The sequence below is a fragment of the Magnolia sinica genome, chromosome 9 (genome assembly GCF_029962835.1).
Source record: "Magnolia sinica isolate HGM2019 chromosome 9, MsV1, whole genome shotgun sequence".
NCBI classification, from domain to species: domain Eukaryota; kingdom Viridiplantae; phylum Streptophyta; class Magnoliopsida; order Magnoliales; family Magnoliaceae; genus Magnolia; species Magnolia sinica.
Window position 1 is genome coordinate 162,508 of NC_080581.1, and position 21,960 is coordinate 184,467.

Below are 21,960 nucleotides of genomic sequence, written 5' to 3' on the forward strand. Positions count from 1 at the left end.
CTACCCTTTTCTTTGCTATCCAAACAGCATAAATGGTCACATCAAAGGGAAACCCTTATCCTTTTCCATTATGTGGCATGGAATCCATGGTTTCCAAACATGGCCTTAAACTAACAATGTCTAGTTGTATTCTACATATAAAAATATGTATTTGATCTTGTACTTATTACAGAAATGTAAGATTGTTTGAATTGCTCTATCATCGCTTAAAAAATGCTTTCGTTACAAGTCCAGGCCTTATTACACATAATTTAAACTAGATCTATGACGACAAATTAATCAGCATCCACAAGGTACTTATTAGATCGAATGGTGCATTAAATTTAACAGAATGGTTTTGCCATATCCAGAATAAATACCATTCCAACCCATTTCATGAAGAAAATATGACCAACCAAACAACAAACTACCTGTTGCAAATAACATTTTCTTGTTGCATCGAAACACATAAACGATTACTAATCTAGCTAATGTTAAACTTGGTAAATATGGAATTGTTGAATAATTGAAAATTAAGATTATTCAGGAGTACACATTAAATATTGAATCTCATAATTGTAAAAGCACACTCTTGCCATTCAAATTAGAGGCTGGAGTACCCTTTTACTTGTGCTTTCAGTTCATACGTATAAGTTTGTAGAGAAGGTCGTGCAATACAGCATGACCTATGCATATATAAAACATAAATTTCTTTTTATTAGGTCAGAGATAAATACTTGGTTGGCTCTTCATAGAAGAAAATTAGAGAAAAGTTTGTTCAACTAGAGCCAAAACCCCCCAACACCACAATCATCATCATCATCATCTAAGCCTAATGCCAACTAATTGGGGTTGGCTACATGAATCCTGTTCTGCTAGTCCATTCCATCAGGTGCCATAACTTTAGTTAGACCATTGGTCATCAAGTCTTTTCTTACTACCTCTACCCACGTCCTTTTGAGCCTTCCCTTGCCGTTTTAGAGCCTTAAACTTGTACCCACTCACCCCTTAAAGAATAATTTGTTCGACTAGAACCAAAAGCCTCAAAACCAAAATAGCTGCAAAAAGTTTGGGATTTGAAAGCTTATACAAAAGTACAATTATTGTGATAAGCCTTGGAATGGCACACTTAAAATTTTTTTACTCCAGAAATAGGAACTAAACACTGGAGAATCCAATGGCTGCCATGTGCTTCTTTGAACATAAGCAGCTTTCAGAGAAAATGGGTGAAAAACGGGGTCTGTAGAGGGTGTTTAGCTCAATTACTGATCCAAGGTTTCATTATGTTTCCATCTTAGTTGTTCACTGCATTTTGTTAAGAAACCAATGGCTTCCATTTGTTGATTGGAACAAACCGTGTTTGGAAAGAGAATACGTGAAACGTAAGGGTTTGTATAGAGGGCTTCACTCTATTGCTGAGCCAAGCTTCATCAACACCTGGCAGAGACAAGAATAAAGTACATGACAATGCTAAAAGATGAAAGCATGGCCTCCTTGGTTGTCGCTGAATCCCCAATCTGTGCTCCCATATACAATTTCACAGGGATCTGAAATCTTATCACAGAGGTTGCAACAACAGTGTTGATGCTTTACAGATCTAAATTGTAGCCTCTTAAGGAAAAGAGAAGAAGGCAACAATAACAGAGGAAAAAACATTGATAGGATCGAAAGTGCTGCCAATGGAAAATCCGGCTCGGGATGATTAGCTAAGCCAGAGAGACAAAGTTAGGAGATCTCAGAAAATGTTATTGCAGGTGTGGTCAATTGAATTTGAGATTTAGCAGAGCATCTTTGTATGCAATTTGGAAGGCTAATGATTTGGACAATCTAGGCTGCCTTTGTAGTCTTTTTGGTTCACTTCTTTCCCCCTTTTTAATAACTTTGAATTATTTACAAGAAAGCACAGTAAGTGTATTTTACGAAAATAATGCATGAACCTTTAGCTTGTCAGTTTGATATAGTATTATTGTATGCACTAGTCTTTGTGGTTGTAACAAAGTTGAAATGTACTCGTGATGAAAATCTTGATCAAACTTTGGATGCATTTTTTGGACATTGATGTTTTCTTGAAATAATTTTGTAGTGTCATTGTTGTATTTCTTGTTTTCTTCTTCCATGGATTATGATTTATGTTGTATATCTTGTGTGATTCGGCTGTCCAAATACCTGGACAAAGCTATCATGTTGGTCCTGATATTCATTTGATTCAGCATTGATTTCTGGAGGCCATGATGTAGGTTTTATTGATTGGAGGGTCAACTGGTACAATGCTGGAAGCTCTACAGGTTGTGGGCGATGGTCATGATGGCCCACTGGGAGAAGTAAGTTCCGAGGATAAATTACTCAGTTTTCTGTGACTGATGAAAACCCTATGATTATACCATAATACTCCCAAATATGTGTTAATCAGAGAGGGAGGAGAGGGAGGGAACAAATGTGTTAATCAGAGAGGGAGGGAACAGATCCCTCTGGATTTATTTATAATTAAATCAGCAATCATCATCATCATCATGTCCACAAGCATCTGACACATTGACATTGCTCTAAAAGAGGCATTTTTTTTCCAATTATTATTATATTTTATTTTTAGGATACTTATTTTTTAATAGTAACAATAATCATGATTTGAATATTAACAATCCCTTTAGATTATTTGTAATCAAATTGACAACCTCATCATTATGATTTGAATCATGTCCACATTGATGTTGGTCTAAAAAAGTATATATTTTTTCAATTTTTTATTTATGTTTTTATGATACTTCTTTTTACATATAAATAATCAAATTTGAGAAACGCCGTAGTGCTTTCAGAGCATTTTAAGTTATATTGCTCCTCGTTGATTGGTTCACTTGGACAGTCTAACTGATTGATCTTAACTGTCCGTTATGTTCAGAACAAATTTCTTGGGCTAACATGTAAAAGCACACTCAATGGATGATCTAATCCATCCTTAAATTGGCCTTATTTTCTATAGCCATCCTTTTTCCAAGTCATAGATGGCATGGTTAAAATTTCCTAACAAAAGTGATTCTTCAGAATCATAAGCAATCTATGATGGTTCTTGACAAATAGATGGATCAAATTGTTGATTGGACCTATTTTTGTGTAAATGATCTTGATTTTCCGTTTTTAAGGCCATTGATCAAATGCTTAATATTTGTCAGATAAGTGTAATTTTTTCATTGTAGCCCATGAAATGTGCATTAGACATTTAGACCTAATGTGCAGTCTAGATCAATGGAATGAACTGTCCGAGCGTCGCCATGCTAGTAGAAGCACTATAACTTACAGTGCTCTGAAAGTAACTGGAGCATTTCTCATCAAATTTTCATTCTATTGTCACTATTAATTCACTATATAGTGTTTTCTTTTTTTGTTTGAAAAGATGATAATTTTATTACAAAAGACAAAAAGGCCTAAAGAATATTGCAAAACAAAGAGAGAGAAAAGACAGAGAGAAACTAGTAAAAAGTAGAAAAGAAACTACAACTCTGCTCGGCTCCCACGAAGTTGATCTACCACAATCACCTTAGCTACAATAGCCCATTCCTTGACCAACTCTTTTGCCATTAACCCCACCTCCGCTGACAATCTTTTACGATTCCTGAAACATCGATTGTTCCGCTCCAACCATAAGACCCAAATCCCTGCTAACATCCATAGACGCCAAATCAGGTTTTTGCTATGCGTATAAGTAATTAAAATACACTATTAGAATAAAATACTTCATTATATTCATATTTGTATAGTGTGTTGCCAAATATGACTTGTAAGAGCCATTGTGTTGTCATGTCCTAGACCTCATGTCCGTGTCTGACATCAGCATTCATGTCCATGTCCAAGTTAGGTAATTCTCAAATATGACTTGTTGATGCAAGGACGTGTGATGACCTAACCCTAAATGCATGTATAATCAGGTCAAAGAATATTCAAATAAATACACCAATTAACTAACCTTTCCAATTAAAAGGATTATGTAAATCTCAACACAAAGATGAGGTTATTCCGTCAGGATCATGCCCCTTAGCATAAGATCACATAAACAGTTAAAAGGGAAGACCTCGAGATATGAGGATATCCCAGATCTAGCATAAGTCAGTCCACGATTAAGCTTGGATCTGATTCTACTGACTAACCATCCCTCGTTTCCGTTCGAACTAAGAAGGGGATATCTAGAGAAGAACAAAAGGGGTGAAGGATGAGGGGTTCGAGATGAAGAAAGTATAGGTCCTTTTGTTATCAAAAGAAAATGAGGATGATTCTTACCTTTTCCTGCACCTCGAAGATCTTAGAAAGAGGGAAACTTGAAATTGGGGTGGAATCCTCAACACCCAAAGGCCAATCCTGAAACCCTAATATCTTGAATAAAGAGGAAGAAAAGAGACGAATTTCTATTCATTCAATAATAATGAAAATAGGGTTTCTCACAACGTATATATAAGCTATGAAAAAAGTAAAAGTACACTAAAGCCCCTAAAAATAAGAAAATAACAAAAAAAAGACGAAAAGTAAAGAAAGTGCAATAAAGCCCCTGAAATAAGGAAAATAACAAAAAAAAAAACGCTTAAAACTAAAACACCCGTATGGTAGGGTCTGAAATCCAACCCATGGATCTATAGTCAGGGTGCGGTCATGCCACTCTTACACTCGTAGCGCGTTAGAAAATGGGTCCGATGGACCCAACGTCCATCCACACCAACTCCTCTGCTTCGGTAATCTTTTGGTGACGCCTACTCTGGTACACTCTAAATGGTGCACCACTGATGTCCGCGTCAATTCTCCCTAGGTAGGAAGAATTCACCACTGGCGAAAGTGAACTCCTATATCTCTCGAGCAAATCGGGGTCGATGCGCTGCAGATCTGCCTCTGTGATCCAAGAGTTATCTGTAATGGGCTTGTTCCTCCATTTGACTAGGAATTTTTGGAAACCCCTGGAGCGAGTGGAAATCGCCTCGGAGTCCAAAATTTCCTCTATCTCGTCTCTTCTCGGTGCAGGTGGAAGAAAAGGTAAGATAGGTATAGGAAGATTAGGTTGTGGCCAAGGTCCATATATAGGGAGGGTCTGGGAAGAAACAGGGGAACCAGTGGATAGAGGTAATGGCTCGTGAAAGGGAACTAGATCTTCCACATTAAATGTGAAACTGATGCCCATGGTAGCAGGGATATCAACAACATAAGCATTAGACCCCAACATTTTCATAATTTTATGTGGGCCTATGCTACAGGCATGCAGCTTTTTCATAGATCCAGGTGGAAATCGATCAGACCTAATACGAACCATGATGTCATCTCCAGGTTGAAATTCCCTATATCTCCTGTGAATGTCAGGAGAAAGTTTATAATGTTCATTACTTGAATTAATCTTCCTCCTGATCTCATTATGCAATGCATGTATATGTTGGGCGAAGGACTCTCATAACTCTGAAAGATGCTGTGGGGTAGCCATAGGGATCCAATCTATGGAGGTTCGGGATCTAAGACCTGAAACAATTTCAAACGGGCTCATTCCTATGGAGCTATTCACTGAAAAATTATACGCAAACTCTGTTGTGGGAAGAACAGTGTCCCAGGTCCTATGGTGGTCTCTAACCAGACATCTTAACAAATTCCCTAGGTTGCGATTCACTACCTCTGTTTGACCATCTGACTGGGGATGATATGCTGAAGAAAATTGGAGCCTCGTACCCAAAAGATGCCAGAGAGTCTTCTAAAAATAACTAGTGAACCTAGTATCTCTGTCAGACGCGATGGATCTAGGTACTCCATGGAGTCTCACAACCTCTTGAAAGAATAATTTAGCAACATGGGAGGCATCTGAGGTCTTATAACATGGTAGGAAATGGGCCATCTTAAAAAATCGATCAACAACCACGAGTATGGAGTCGTGCTTACGAATAGTCTTGGGAAGCCCAAGCACGAAGTCCATACTGACATCTTGCCACAAGGCATGTGGAACTGGCAAAGGAGTATATAAACCTGTATTTTGCTTCATCTGCTTCACCAATTGACATGTCCGACACTGCCCTACAATCTTAGCCACATCTCACCGGAGATTAGGCCAATAGAAACGATCAAACACAAGGGCAATTGTTTTATCTCGACAAAGTAACCTGCCATCCCTCCCGCATGCAGCTCCCAAACTAGAAAATCGCGGAGTGATGTTCGTGGGATACAGAGCTTGTCCCCTCTAAAAAGATATCCATTTGTAAGGACGAACTCCGCACTTCTCGAGTGCAGGTTACTAGACAATGACGCATAAATGATCCCAAAATCAGGACAGTTTGAGTACTCACCCTTGAGTTGCTCAAAGCCTATAACTTTGATACTCATGGACCGCAACGTCATGATACGACGGCTAAGCATGTCAACAACCTTATTTTCTTTTCTGGCCTTGTGCTTAAGCACGAACATATACTCTTGAAGAAATTGTGCCCACTTAGCATGCCTAGGGCTCAACTTCTTTTGAGAGCTCAAATATTTCAAGGCCTCATGATCAGAGAACAGGACAAATTCTTGCGGTAATAAATAATGCCGCCAATGGCGCAATGATTGTACAACTGCATAAAACTCCTTGTCATAAGTGGAGTAGCGTTGTTTAGCCTCGTTCAACTTCTCACTGAAAAAGGCCACAAGATGTCTCTCTTGGCTTAACACTCCACCTATGGTAATTCCTGATGCATCACACGCTATCTCAAAGGCTTTGGTAATGTTAGGTAGACGCATGACTAGCGCTTCCGTCATCTTCTTTTTAATTTCCGAGAAAGCCCGTGCCACGACTTTAGTCCATTGAAACTCTCATTTTCGTATGCAATCTGTGATGGGAGCCATAATTGAGCTAAATCCACGGATGAACCGTCGATAGAATGTAGCTAGGCCGTGAAAGCTTCACACGTCGTGTATGGTACGTGGCTCAGGCTAATTGACAATGGCCTTGACTTTCTCAGGGTCTGCAAACATACCCTCTGACGATACAACGAACACTAGGAAGATAATACGGAAGGTCAAGAAGAAACACTTCTTGAGGTTCACATAGCTTTTCTGCGCGCAAGGCATTGCAGACCTGCCTCAAGTGCTCAATGTGCTGGCTAGGGGATGTACAATAGATGTGGATATCATCAAAGTACACAACTAAAACTTGTCCATAAAGGGTCGAGCACTTGGGTCATAACGCTCATAAACGTACTTGGGGCATTAGTTAACCCGAAAGGCATAACCAGCCACTCGTACAGCCCATCCTTCATCTTGAAGGCAGTTTTCCATTCATCTCCTGGGTGAACACGAATTTGGTGATAACCACTCTTGGGGTCAATTTTCGAAAAGATATTAGAGGTGGCCATCATGTCAAGCATGTCATCAAGTCTCGGGATGAGAAACCGATACTTAACAATGATCTTGTTTATGGCTCTACTATCAACACACATGCACCACGTGCCATCTTTCTTGGGCGTAAGAATCACGGGCACGGTGCACGAGCTCAGACTCTCACGAGTGAATCCTTTTTTAAGCAATTCATCCACCTGCCTCTTTAACTTAGCACGCTAAGTGGGGTTCATTCTGTAGTGAGGGAGATTTGGTAGGGTCGCCTTTGGGACGAGATCTATCACATGCTGAATGTTTCGCATCGGTGGAAGCTCGTCTGGAAGGTCCTTAGGGAAGACATCTCGAAACTCCTTTAAGACCGGACGAGCCTCCTGGGGTATCCCCATAGCAACCTCAGGTGTACTCTCCCTAGCCAGTAGGCCGTACACCATAGTCCCTGCCTTAGTCTCTCTCTCAAACTCCTTAGCATCCATGATGTGGAGAGACTTCGACTGAGGCGCCCTTTGACTCTTAGAATCGCCTAGGGACGCAACATGTTTCGCTCCTGTTGACGATTTGGGAGGGAGCAGGCTCAAGACAAGCTTTTTTCCTTCATGCTTAAATACACAATTATTCGTACGCTCAAATATTGTGACATTTGTCATAGAGCCATGGCCTTCTCAAGATGATATGGCCAACGTCCATCGTGACCACATCAAACCACAACTTGTCCTTGTATGGTCCAAACTCAACCGGAGCAAGGCATCGCTGGGTCACAAGAAGGGATGTCACATCCACCCAAGAAACTCTATATGGGTTGGGGTGAGGGACTGGCTTCAGCCCCAAACGACTCAAAAGTAACTGGGGAAACTACATTCTCACATCTCCCACTGTCTATGATCACTTTGCAACACTTTTTTTTTTTTTTTTTTGTACTTGTCGTAAGTGTAGAAAATGGTGGTTCTGCGTCAATCTTCGCTTTCCTTCATCTGGGTCAAGGCACACCTCACCACTGCAAGTGGGATGGTCTCCATAGTATCATCATCGGCATTACTAGCCGGGTCAAGGGAGGGGATAATGATCTCCTCATCTTCGGCGCTCGAAACCTAAACGATTTTTAAAATTTGGGTAAAAGGGTTTGTATAGAAAATTTTTACTACAAAGACGGATTGACAATAAATTGACCTACGCTAAAACTGAGTTTTGATACCAAATTTGATGTAGGGACATGTGATGACCTAACCCTAGATGCATGTATAATCAGGTTAAAAAATATTCAAATAAATACACCAATTAACCAACCGCTTCCAATCAAAGGGATTAGGTAAATCTCAACACAAAGATGAGATTATTCCGTCAAGATCATGCTCAGATCTTGATGGACCAGATCTAGCATAAGTCCACGATAACAGTAAAAAGGGAGGACCTCGGGATATGAGGATATCCCAAATCTAGCATAAGTCCACGATTAAGCTTGGATCTGATTCTACTGACTAACCATTCCTCTTTTCTGTTCGAACTAGAAAGGGGATATTCAGAGGAACAAAAGGGGTAAAGGATGAGGGGTTCGAGATGAAGAAGGTATAGGTCCTTTTGTTGTCAAAAGAAAAGGAGGATGATTCTTACCTTTTCCTACACCTCGAAGATCCTAGAAAGAGGGAAACCTGAAATCGGGGTGGAATCCTCAACACTCAATGGCCAATCCTGAAACCCTAATCTCTTGAATAAAGATGAAGAAAAGAGACGAATTTCTATTCATTCAATACTAATGAAAATAGGGTTTCTTACAATGTATATATAAGCTATGGAAAAAGTAAAAGTGCACTGAAGTCCCTGAAAAACAAGAAAATAATAAAAAAAGACAAAAAGTAAAGAAAGTGTAATAAGGCCCCTGAAATAAGGAAAAAAAATGCCTAAAACTAAAACACCCGTGTGGTAGGATGTGAAATCCAACCCATGAATCTATGGTCAGGCTACAGTCATGCCGCTCCTGCACTTGTAGCGCGTCAGAAAATGGGTCTGATGGACCCAACGTCCATCCACATCAACTCCTTCGCTCCGGTACTTTATCGGCGACGCCGCCTCCTCTGGTACACTCTAAATGGTGTACCACCGATGTCCGCATCACTTGTGTTCATGTTTGCACCTTATTACCCTCTATTCATAGTTTATTCTTACTTGAACGGTGCTCTTCACAAAACTCTGCAGGGCTCTTCATTTGCTTGTTGTTAATGAGAGCGGATTAGATGAGACCCCGACCTCACCCAAGACAGTGCGGCCCTTACCGTGGGGCCCACCTTAATGTACATATTATGTATCCACACCGTCTATCCATTTTTCTAGATCATTTTAGTGTATTATCCTAAAAAATTAAATCAGATACAATTATCAGGTGGACCACACCATAAGAAACAGTGGTGATTGACCATCCTAGTATTAAAAACTTCTTAGGGCGCACCTTAATGTTTCCATAGTGTTTATTTACCTTCCAATTTGTTGATAAGGTCACATAAGCCTGGATGAAGGGGAAAAACAAATATCAGCTTGATCCAAAACTTTTGTGGCCCATTAATGGTCAGTCAACACTGTTTACTATGGAATTCCCCACCTGATAATTGGATCTGCTACATTTTTGGGATAATGCCCTAAAATGATCTGGAAAAACGTATGGACGACGTGGATACATAATACGTACATCAAGGTGAGCCGTGCGGCAACCCCATGGTAAGGGCCGCACTGTCTTGGGTGAGGCCAGGGTCTCACCTGATCCACTCTCGTTATTAATGTCTTTCTTCACAAAGTAGATGCATGCAAGTTTATTGACCATATATGCCTTTATGCGTAACATGGCATGCATCTTATTGAAGCTCTTCTAGAAATTGTTAATATTTAAGGGTCATAGATCCTCCGACTTTAAATCTAATATTATTGATCTTCTGGTTTCAGAGCTTTGAGGGGAATAATGGATACATTGCTCCTTCCTATGATGAGGGTGCTTCATCTGGGAACAAGCTAAAGATGAGACTCAAAGAATTTCACCGAAGGTTTCCCTTTATGAGTTCCCCTCTCCCTCTTGAATTGTGTCATTGCTATATGTTTCCTTTCACGGACTTACCTCCTGATTTTGGATTCCTGTTACAGTGCTGCATCTTTCACTGCATTAGATAGGAATTACCTCACCCCATTCTTCACAACTCAGAACGGAGATGAAGAGGAGCAAGGTAAGATAAAAGCTTTACAACACTTCCTGCATGCATGATTTGGATGTATACATCTCTCGGTAGCGCTGACATTGCCAATTCATCCAAAGAAAAGAGTAGCAGACTATGGCATGGGGATACATTTGGTGACCAGTTACCCTGTCTATCCTTAGACCGTCTTTATGTCTATTCAGTCGTATGGTTTTGGTGAAAGGAGAAATGCAATGCCACTTGCAAGTTGCTGTTCGAATTCTACTCTCCCACATGTGACAATGTGGTACATGTCCATTATAAAAGTTCATCTGGTGGCAGTGTTGTGTAGCCCAAAAATCAAGCCGGTCCCCTTATTAGGTGGGCTGCACATGTATGAAAACCTTGGTAATTAAGAAACCAACCAGCAGTTCACATTCATGTTATATGTGTGGCCTATACGATGACTCGATGGGCCTAATTTTTTGGCCACAGGTTACACCAAGTGGTGCTCACATGATGAGTGGCCTGGATCTCACACATACTTGGGTTGAGTAGTATTTGTATGGGTAGCAATAGCACTGTTCTTTTGAAAGATATAATATTGCTTAAATATTGGTTCAGAATCTTCAGATAGTATAGAATATGTATAAATGCAATAGAACTAAAGATGCTTGCTAATCCTACACTTGTGTAGGAGTGCGCGTCACAACATGTGCTGATGATCCATAAGGTGTGTCCTACATGTAGATAAGCCATCATGGTAAAAAAGCAAAATATAGCCTAGAGGTGGTGAATCGTGCAACATAGGAGTGAAGTAAGCAAAGGGAAGCAACGCAAGGGGTTGTTCTAGATCCTTTAATGATATGGAAGTTGAGAAATCATCAAAGCAAGCCATGGCCATGGGAGTTGGTACTTGGGGTGGGGGGTATGATCCCATGGTGAGGATCCACCCGAAAGTGCATGGAAGGTTCTTCAATGGAGCATGCATGCATTGGAGAAGTTATAGCCATCAACCCCAACTTAGAAAGTTGTGAAGAGCTTCAGATTGCCAAAATCTATATAAGGAAGAATAGACAGTCAACAATTTCAAAACATATCCCCATTATAGTGGGTGAAGGCAAGGTTTTTGTGCGTGTGGTGCAGGAAGCAAGGGGAGGAGAGCAATTCTAGTTGGTAGATGGTAGGAAGGTTGGAGTTGAACTAGAGTAGGAGGTCAAGAGTAGAATTAAAGAGGAACAGGGAGGCGATACGTTCCTAGCGAAAGATGGGTCTGGAAGGATATAGCAGCCCATGGTCTTGTGGTGAGGAATCTGAGGATCCACCTAAAAGTAAGCAAAAGTGTATGGAAGTTTCTTCAATGGAGCATGCATTGGGAAAGTTATAGCCATCGACCCTGGCATAGAAAGTTGTGAAGAGCTTTAGATTGCCAAAATCTATATAAGGAACAATTGACAGTCGACAATTTCGGAGTGAATCCCCATTATAGGGGGTGAAGGTAAGATTTTTGTGCGTGTGGTGCAGGAAGTTAGGGGAGGAGAGAAATTCCAATTGGTAGATGGCAGGAAGGTTGGAGTTGAACTAGAGTAGGAGCTCAAGAGTAGAATCAAAGAGGAAGAGGATGACAGAGCACATCTTAAGTGGTCCGACGATCCACCAAAAGAGGCTTGGCGACCTGTGAAGAGGAGATGACTTGTAGGGGATACGTAGAGAGGTAATGGAGGAGAGTCTGCCATGCGTCTAGACAATTGTCTAGTCAGGCTTAGCAACTCTCGCACATGAGTCTCCTTTTCATGTGGATTGTGTTTGCGATATTGATAGTATCGGCTGATATTATTGGTATTGATGTTCAACTCTACGAAGCTACTGGGAAGTGTTTCAACTTCTTGGTCTCGGTTGATAGCTCGTGAGTGTCTCATGAAAATACTGATTCATTGCAATATTTTCATTATACCACAGTTTTATTCTTCCATGTTTTGATAATACCTTCGATATGTATCGCAGATGCAGTCTAGCTAACACCCCTTTCAAGAAATCGAAAAAAAAAAAAAAAAAAACTCCAACAAGCCTTCAAAAGTCGCATTTTCTCTCAAATCTTGTGCTTCTAATTCCTTCCTAAAATAAATTGACCAACCCTTTTTTTATTAGTTGGAGCAAAATTGTGGTTTTGGTGTCGAAATCGAGATCAAAAGTGAATGGGCCAGATTTGCAAAAGGTGATATTTTTTCAATTTTATTTTTATTTATTTTTGTTTTTTTGCTATAAATCACTTAGAATCACTACAACAAATTGACCTTTCAAAAAAAAAAAAAAAGACCTGCAACAAAGTTAGAAATACATGATTTTGCATGCTATATGATGGATTTCAACCCTCGATATGTGAATTTGAGAAAAATGAGGGAAATTGAAGAAAATTCGAATTATCTCCCATTTCACTAATTGAACTTGCAATAGTGCGTGGAAAAATCATGTTAAGAGTGGTTGGAAGCCAATTTACATAATGACAAGAGTTTTTTTTTTTTTAGGTGAGAAACACACACACACTACCACCCCACGCATGCATGGGTTCTCAAACCCTTGACCTTAGATATGACACACAATGTCTACCGTTGATGCAATTTTCTGGTTAACCCTTGCTGGACCACTGGACGTTCGAATGCCTGCACACGAGGAAGACGACCCTGACTGTAGCAGGGGGGACTCTCCGATGCCTAAGTTAGAACCAAGAAATATGAGTCTAGTAGATTGGATTTAGGGTGCGTTAGTTGTGTACCTTTCACCATTGAAGTGACTCATATTTATAGCCTTTCGGAGTTGATTACTTAGAGAGAAGCGTTTCTCAATCGTAGGCGTAATCTCAGCATACATTCCTCAACCATTACACGAGATTTTCGGTAGAGATAAGGCTTGGGTAGTCGAGATTTGAAGCCGTCAAATAGAAGGCCGAGGCTGAGGTCCGACCAGTCGAGTTGATCTTCATGACTATCCAGAGGGGGTTCTCTGGATTAGACATTGCGATCTTCATGATCTTCAGGCTCGCGTAGCCGAGGGGATGGGCCCCAGATGGCTGAGGAGGTTGGGTCCCAAATGGCCGAGGAAGCTAAGTCCTTGGTGGTGCCGGCCCAAGGTGAAGAGGGTGGTACCTCGAGCCTCCAGGGTGCTGAGGAGGAGGCGTCGACCTCTTACCCTCCTGGGTATCATATCTCTAGCCTGGTCAACTAGGCAACCAGACATGCTCTAGAAGACCAAATCGCCAAACTGGTCGACAGTCACCCAGAGATTCTCTTGACGGATGTGGCTTCTTTCAGCTACAAGGTATATCGTCTTGTTGATGCCATTTTTGCTCAAATCTTCCTGTTTTGCTAATATATTTTCTTTGTTTTCAGTTCATCCTCGCGATTATAGCTATTCGCCAGAAGATGAGGCGAGTGGCGGACAAGTGCGAGCTAATGGAGGCGACACTTCTCGTGAAGAATGCCGAAGTCGAGGCTTTACAAAGGGCCCTCGAACTGTCTGTGGAGGAGTGGGCCTCTCTAACGATCTAGTTCAATGAGGCTCGGCATAAGGAGGGCTTGGTGTTGAGTGAGCTGGAAGGGGCGAAGTCGCATCTTGGCTCAACTCTAGTAGAGCTGGAAAGGGTGAGTTCGCACCTTTTCTTTGTCAAGGCTAACGCTGTTGGGCTTAAGGTGGAACTGGAGAGGGAGAAGGCAACCTCAGCAGCCAAGCTGGCTAAGGTTGAAGCGATCTTGACTACTCGGCTGTCTGAGACCGAGGCGGCTATCCCTGCAATCAAGGTCGCAACTGTAGAAGAGTACAAATCCTCGAAGGAAAGGATCGATGATGTGGACGTAAAGTTACATAATCTACAACTACGGCTATGAACGCTGCATAGAGGATGTGAAGGGGTTATACCCTAAGCTGAACTCGAATGCCCTCCTCAGCGACAAAGTCACCAAGGAGTCCCCGTAGCCTGAAGCAGAAGCCGGGGAACCTTCTTCTCGAGCTGGATGAGCCTTGTCTTCCCCTCTCCACTTGTATCCCTCTCTTTTTTTGTACTTCTTTCAATGTAATGAAATGAAAATTTTTTGTCATTAGCTTGTCGTGTTTTGGGATGTTCGTATATTCGACCATTAAGGTCGCATGTAATTTATGGCGGTAGGCCGAGCACATTAGCCGAGTAGAGTCAATGATCCTTTGTAGAGTAGATGCCAATGGTACCGACCTCTTTATGAGGGGTTGAGCAGGCCGTTAGGGGGGATTTCTTCCCTTCACCGTGGTTGGTTACATTAAGTAGGGAGAACGATTGATGGTCTGACCTCTTCTCTAAGGGTTGGACCATCCATAACAATGGTCAATAGTTCGACCTCTTCCTTAAAGGTCGGGTTATTAATGAGAGGAGCATTTTCCCTTGCACTAAGGGAGGTCCTCAGTAGCCCGTGTAGTTAGAGCAGTAGCCAGTAGATTGAATGAAACATTCCTCTTTCTTAGGAGACTTTATTGTAGAAAGTATTGTAGAATCAATTTAGTAGAAATACATTGTCTTCAGTGCTGGTCAACAGGTCTCTCAAAGGTTTCTTCAAGACTTTGAGAGTCCTCCAATGGGGTATCCACTCTATCTTTTCGTATTCTTGGTTGTAGTGGAAGTGTTGAGCTAGATGTTGGAAAGAGGGTTGTTTGTGGTCTCATTTGCGAATTTAGGGTGGATAATGCTAGAGTTTCGCTCTAGGTCCATTTGGGGGGAAAGGAACTAGAGGCATTTCCAGAATCGCTCAGTCCTGTTAGGCAGTTTATCCTTGGGGTGATTTCACTTCTTTCTGCATGGGTTGAGTTGTAAATTTTCCGGCGTTTGTCGGGCCCTTTGAGTGGTCCCTTAACTTTTCCTTAATCTTGCCTGGTTGTATAGTTTTTTTGGTTTTCTTAATAAAATTTATCAACCCTATAAAATAAAAATAAAAATAAATAAATAAATAAATATTGCTAGAGTTTCAAAATTTTCATTTCTAGTTCGCCAATGACACCAGCCTATGTAGAAAAGGCTAAGGTGGATAACATGAGTAAAATAGATAGATGTTTTGACATAGTGTTTGGTTTGATGTGGTTTGGTCTTCGGAAGCGAATGTTCCCATCGCTATGCTTCTCCGGTTAGGAAATATAGTGGTTTGGTCTCCTTCATGTCGGAGAAAGTTACGGATGGGGTGGTGGACAATTTCAACCATTGGTTGCCGTAGCATCAAAGTCATCGTCCTAGTTTGGGAGCCAGGGACATGATGGTGTGGAAGTTGGAGTAAGGAAAATTTGGGTCATTTCTCAGTTTGCTCTCTGTCCATTGCTCTTTTGCTCAAGATGTGGGAACAATTCTTTGATACCTTCAAAGTATTGTGGGTGATGCCAGGATCCATTGAAAGTCTTGTCCTAGCTGGCATGGGGGTGGAGTTCAGAGGAAAGGGAGGATGATTTGGAGGCTATATTTTCTGGCAAGTATTTGGGTTTATGGGGGAAAGGAATAATCGGTGTTTTCTTAATTGGAGTGGGCTGGCATTGGAGGTCTTTAGAAGGGTAAAATTGGATATAATGGGTCGGGCCTCAAGTACAAAGGCTGTTGCTGAGTGTCCCCTTTGCTGTCTTGGTCTTCTTTGTTTTAATCTACTGTTGATTTTTCATCTTTGGCTTCCCTTTCCTTCTTTTTAAATAAAATATCGCTACCTTAAAAAAAAAATAACTCCAGAGTTGAAATCACATAGTGAAACCCTAGAAAAACACAAGAAATGAAGTGCAAACTTGGAATTCAAGATATACTTAAATACGTCACAAAAAAAAGAGTAGGTCTTTAAGTTGAAGACACCTCTTACCATCATTAGCACAATACATATAGTTCAACATGATCAAAACTGTCCATAAAAACAATCCAAATAAATCATTAATCAATTTGTGTCTCAACCAGTTAAGAAGTTGTAAGAAAAAGTTCCAAATTTAAGGTTGAAGAGAAGTTCCATTATTTAATCTCTTGTAAAGAATAAAATAAACAATGGACATGTTTTAAAAGATTCCTATAGTCCTCACAAACTTAAAATATAATTTTAAAGGTGAGTATATGTTTTAAAATTTTTTAAACTGAACAATATTTAATCTCTTGTAAAGAATAAAATAAACAATGGACATGCTTTTAAAAGATTTTTATATTCAAGAGAACAAGTATAATTTGAATCGTGTATATATATATATATTTCTTTTGAATGATAAGAACAAAATTTTATTGAGAAGAAAGGGCCACAGCCAGAATATGCAAAACGGAAAAAACTATAGATCAACCCGAGAGCCCTTATAGGTCGGCCCAGTTGGCCGGAAAATGAGCTACAACCTTTGAGGCCACTGCCCATTCTATTACATGCAATTTCGCTTTCTTAAAGACTTCCTCAACTCACCCCAAACGATTCCTGAAACATTTATTATTCCTTTCTATCCATAAGAACCATAAGCCCGCCAGCAAAGCAAGTCGCCACAATTCCCCCAGCCCCCCATTCCTATGCATACCTTCATGCCACATAATGAAGAACTGACCAATGGAATTTGGCGAGACCCACAATACTCCAAAGAGTTTGAAGAACTTTTGCCACAACTGCCTCGCAAAACTACAATGAATGAATAGGTGATCCACCAATTCCTCATCTTGAAAGCACATAGCGCAAACATTTGGAAGAATCATCGTTCTTTTCCTGACATTATCAACTGTAAGAACCTTGCTACACCCTATTAGCCAAGCAAAAGCGGCCACACTATTCGGAAGTATAATTTGAATTGTAAATATAAAGGAAAAAAGGGATTCAAAGTGGGCATAGAATCTTAGGATTCATCTAGAAAGGGGATTCAAAGTGGGGTCCAATTTTTTTTTTGCTGAAATTCAACTTAAATAATAAATTGTAGGGTATTGATGACTATGCATGCGGTGGCATGTTGTGCTTGTGGGATTGACGAATCTCAGAGCTATACAATATCGTGTAAAGAAAAAAAGATGCATTGAGGTTTTGGCTGGATTGCTGTAATGACATGTCTAACACGGGAAAATCTTTTAATAAGTGGGTGCCCTTGTTGCATATCAGGTTTCATGCCCTTTTAACAAGTCTCATTCTCGCCCCCCCCCCCCCCTTTGCAGGATTGGAGCAGATGCCATTGAATTTCTTCATCTTTGCCCTACATATTTTTCTTGTTCCATCACTAATCTTGCATTGAATTTCTTCATTTTCCCCTACATATTTAGCTTGTTCCATCACTAATCTTCTCCACCATCATCGTCACCATCTCTCTCTCTCCCTCCTTCCCTCCCTCCTATCAAGGGCCATAACTTGTTAGACCATAGGTCATCAAGTCTCTTCTTACTATTTCCACCTACGTCCTTTTGTGCCTTGAACTTGTACCCACTCACTAAATCTTTGCTATCTAATATAGTTTCACTAGCGTGCATACAAAAACCCCAAAAGGATGCTTGCATGCTTCACCTCATTTTGCAACTGAAAACAATGGTTTGCCTATAAGCACTGCTACAAATTTGTGTTCTCAGGAATTCCTTTTCTTTACTCACTTTAACCTTGGTAGTAATCCTTGTTTGCTTGTTGAGGAGTAGATGAACCAGCACCAAATTCTAGAAGACCAGGTGGCTTCCGTGGCCGTGGGTAAACCATCAATGGTCGATGGGTCAAAGTTCAAACACAGATATCTTCATAGACACCTTCAACCAGAGGCAGGTAGCAGACTCATGGATGGATGGGAGCTGGAGACGGGTTGTAATTAGCCAATGTACCCACTTCTTTGTTACACACAGGTTAATATGATTTCAGGGCCGGATGAATAACGGCATTGTGAACTAAATTTACTAATAACTACAAGGTCAACATTTGTATATTGATTGTTGATATAGAGAAGGAAAAGGTGCATTTTTCATATGCTTTACAGCCCGGGTCCCCTGCTTGGTGAATTTCTTTTATTCTATTATGCTTACACATTTCATCCAACACAAAGTTGGGTTATATCTCAAGTAATTTCCAGCATCAGACCCCTTCAAATGATCCCAAGGTTAACAGGCAACACAGCATTCCATCTTTATGAGTGTGTGGGACACCCCACCTGTGCATAAAGGTTGTTCACCTTGAAGGCAAACTTAAACAAGTATCCCATATAGAATGGATGGAGTGTTTAATGGTCCACATCGAACATACGTGCAGCCTGCTGCCTGGTATGTAAACTGCCCTCATCGTTGTGGTGGGGGCTACACCTTTTGCATCACTAGAATGCCACAGATTTTTCAGAGGGGGTACGTGTGTTGCATGTGAAGGTTGGGGCTAGCAAACCTCATCCTGAACCCGTAAACAGTAGTGAAACACACCAGTAAGCCCCCAGTTGCAGTTAACAAAGCTAAAATACAGAGCCCAGCAATTACCTGGCAATGATTTTCTTGGCGATCAGACATGCATTGGGTGGAGCATTGGAGGTACCATTTCCAAAATCTCATCCATTAGACAATTCTGTCTGATCAGTGTTTGCAGATGAACGGTCCAGAAGGGCTCCACCTAAATTTATTAATGTTCAATTGGATAACATTGATCATTAGGTATTGGTATAATTTACATCATGGACTGCCCACCATAAGACACTAGTTGAATGGTTTAGATTATCATGAAGTGGGCCATTTCTTGGTGTCTTCGCGGGATCCGCAGCTACTATTTTCTCATTTTTAATCCATTTTAATATTTTATAGTCAGAAATAATTTAATATAACTAACATTATAGGCTTGCAATGCAAGTAATTACTCTGGACTCGTGGAGCAGTCCCACCAGTCATTCCGAATGACCAGATAAAGAATAGAAAACTTGAAACATTTATTCGATGGCCCTCATCTTCAATTACTTGTCATTCCAAAGAAACATCTTCCTTGCATGTTAACTATCCAATCTATGGGTGGCATGCAAGATGGATGGCCATTAGAGAGAGAGAGAGAGAGAGAGAGAGAGAGAGAGAGAGAGAGACCAGTGTTCAAAAGGTCAGGTTCACTGGGTTATGTATTTTTTTTTATTTTTTTTTGAAAGATGAAGAGATTTCATTAAAAAAGATGGGAGGCTGCTGAGAAAGCAGGCCTCCAAATTACACGCCCAGAAAAAAGAAGTCAGGGCCTGAAAGATCCTTAACATGGAGAGCCCATTCTATGATGAGCCGCTTAGCCGAAGACGCCACAGATCCTATCGAATTGGAGAGATTTCTAAAGTATCCGTTGTTTCTTTCCCCCTGAACAGACCACCACACTGCCAGGATCACCATTCTCCATATGGTAGTTTTCGTCTTACCTAAATGAGTTCCGTGCCACGCTAGCAAGAATAGATCTGTCGTTGCCGGGAAGCACCAACTTATATTAAAATTGTTCATGACAGCCCAAATGGAGTGAACAAACTGACAGTGAAGCATAAGATGATTGACGGTCTCTTCCGGACGCATACAACATAGACAAATATTGGGGAGGATCATACCTTTCTTGATGAGGTTGTCTATGGTCAGAATTTTCTTTTTTCCTACCAGCCAGCCAAATATGATGATTTTCGAAGGGGCAACATACTTCCAAAGAAAAGAGTGATTGGAATTAGGCGCAGATTCTTGCTTATGCAGCTGAATGTATAGGGAGCGGACTGAGAAAACGGATGACTTTTCTGGTTTCCAATAAATTTCATCTTCCGAGGTTGAGGGAGATGAGGAGTAGAGACATTCCAATAGGCCTATATAGTCCGGAACCTCCCAATCTTCTAAATTTCGTCTACAATTCACATTCCAGACAACCTTACCTCCAGCAAAATGAAAGAAATCAGCAACAAATCCTATTCTTGACGTTGCGATCCGGTAGGAGAGAGGGAATCTAAGTTTTAATTGTTGATCTCCTATCCAGACATCGTCCCAAAAGCGAATTTTTTCACCATTACTGAGGATGAGGCCTATGTTAGGCAGAACGTCCTTTTTCGTTCTCATAATCTCCTTCCATATGTGGGTGACTTTGGTGGACAGTAATTCTTTCAACCACCAACCATCAGAACAACCGCCGTATTTACCCCTTAGAATAGAATGGCAGTCTCTGTCGTATTCAGCCGCGAGCCTCCAAATCCACTTTCCAAGGAGAGCTGTATTCATATCTAAGATCTTTAACCCCTGCGCCGCCATGAGATAACTGGGTGCAGACCTCCGACCAATTAAGGAGATGGAATTTCTTACCTATTTCCTTTCCTTGCCAGAGGAAATCATGTCGCAATTTGTCTATCGACTTTCTTACCGAAGTCGGGCATCTCAGAAGAGACATATAGTAAACAAGCATGTTTGAGAGAGCGGCTTTAATTAACGTTAGACGACCATCGAGAGACAAATAACGGCTCTTCCATCTCGAGAGAATCGACTGGAGCCTACAAATGACCTTGTCCCAAGAAGAAACAGGAGGTTTTCCGATACAGAACGGTAGGCCAACAAAAAAGGACGGGAGAGTGTCTGCTAAGCAGCCAAGAGATTGAGCATAACTGTTCACCTCCTCGCTTTCCATGTTGATCCCAAAAATCTTCGATTTAGCCATATTCACCTTCAGCCCGGAAATAACTTGAAAGCAGCAGATAATAGTGCCTAAGTTATGAACCTTCTCATTCGACGCTTCAAGAAAAATAAGGGAGTCGTCTGCATATTGGATGTGAGTGATAGGGCGCGGCAAACCTTTAATCTCGATCTCGCCAAACAAACCTTCCTCTTGCCCTTTCGAGAGCATTCTGGATAAAGCCTCAGCCGCCAAAAGAAATAAAAAGGGAGAGAGGGGATCGCCCTGCCTAAGGCCTCGATTGCTTTTGAAAAAACCTTTAGGAGATCCGTTCAGAAGAATTGAAAAATGTGCTGATCCTGTGAATTCACGCATCCAGTATCTCCACTTGTCCCCGAATCCCATACGCTGTAACAAGTATTGAAGGAAGCCTCGATCAACGTGATCGTAGGCTTTTTCAATATCTAACTTGCAAGCTATATACTTTCGACCCGATGTAGCGCTGGAATCCAAAATTTCATTGGCACTTAAAGCTGCGTCTACAATCTACCTTCCCACAATGAAAGCACACTGATTTTCTGAAATTAGCTTCCCTATAACCTTCGCCAGACGAGAAGCCAAAACCTTGGCTAGAATCTTGTATGGGCCCCCCACCAAGCTGATAGGCCTAAAGTCCTTGGGAGACGCGGCACCTGCCATCTTTGGAATTAAAGCAATAAAAGTTGCCCCCAGGCTAGAAGAGATCTTGCCTTGGACATGGAATTTATTGAAGAAGTCTATAATGTTAGTTTGAATCACTTCCCAAAATTGAACGAAGAACGCGATCGGGAAGCCATCCGGTCCTGGAGCCTTATCAGCTCCAAGATCATCTATTGCTCGCTTTATCTCCTCTTTGGTAAAAGGCACTTCGAGAGAAAATGCCTCTTCTTCTGAGATAGCATTGAAAAGGATTCCATCAAGCT

General features: G+C 41.0%; 1 protein-coding gene across 4 annotated transcripts in view; it reads left to right on the forward strand.

Moving 5' to 3' along the window:
- The window catches only part of LOC131256551 (sodium/hydrogen exchanger 6), a 92,849-nt gene extending 74,463 nt beyond the window's left edge, over positions 1 to 18,386 (forward strand). The window contains exons 20-23 of one of the 4 annotated variants that reach the window (XM_058257415.1): positions 2,217 to 2,300; positions 10,228 to 10,325; positions 10,423 to 10,502; positions 18,070 to 18,386. In XM_058257415.1, the coding sequence (XP_058113398.1) occupies positions 2,217 to 2,300; positions 10,228 to 10,325; positions 10,423 to 10,502; positions 18,070 to 18,122 (315 nt within the window). In that variant the 3' untranslated portion in view covers positions 18,123 to 18,386. Of the gene's footprint in view, positions 1 to 2,189; positions 2,301 to 10,227; positions 10,326 to 10,422; positions 10,503 to 13,856; positions 15,392 to 18,069 lie in introns of those variants that run through there. The other 3 variants (XM_058257414.1, XM_058257416.1, XM_058257417.1) reach the window with 3 other exon arrangements.
- The last annotated feature ends 3,574 nt before the right edge of the window (positions 18,387 to 21,960 follow it).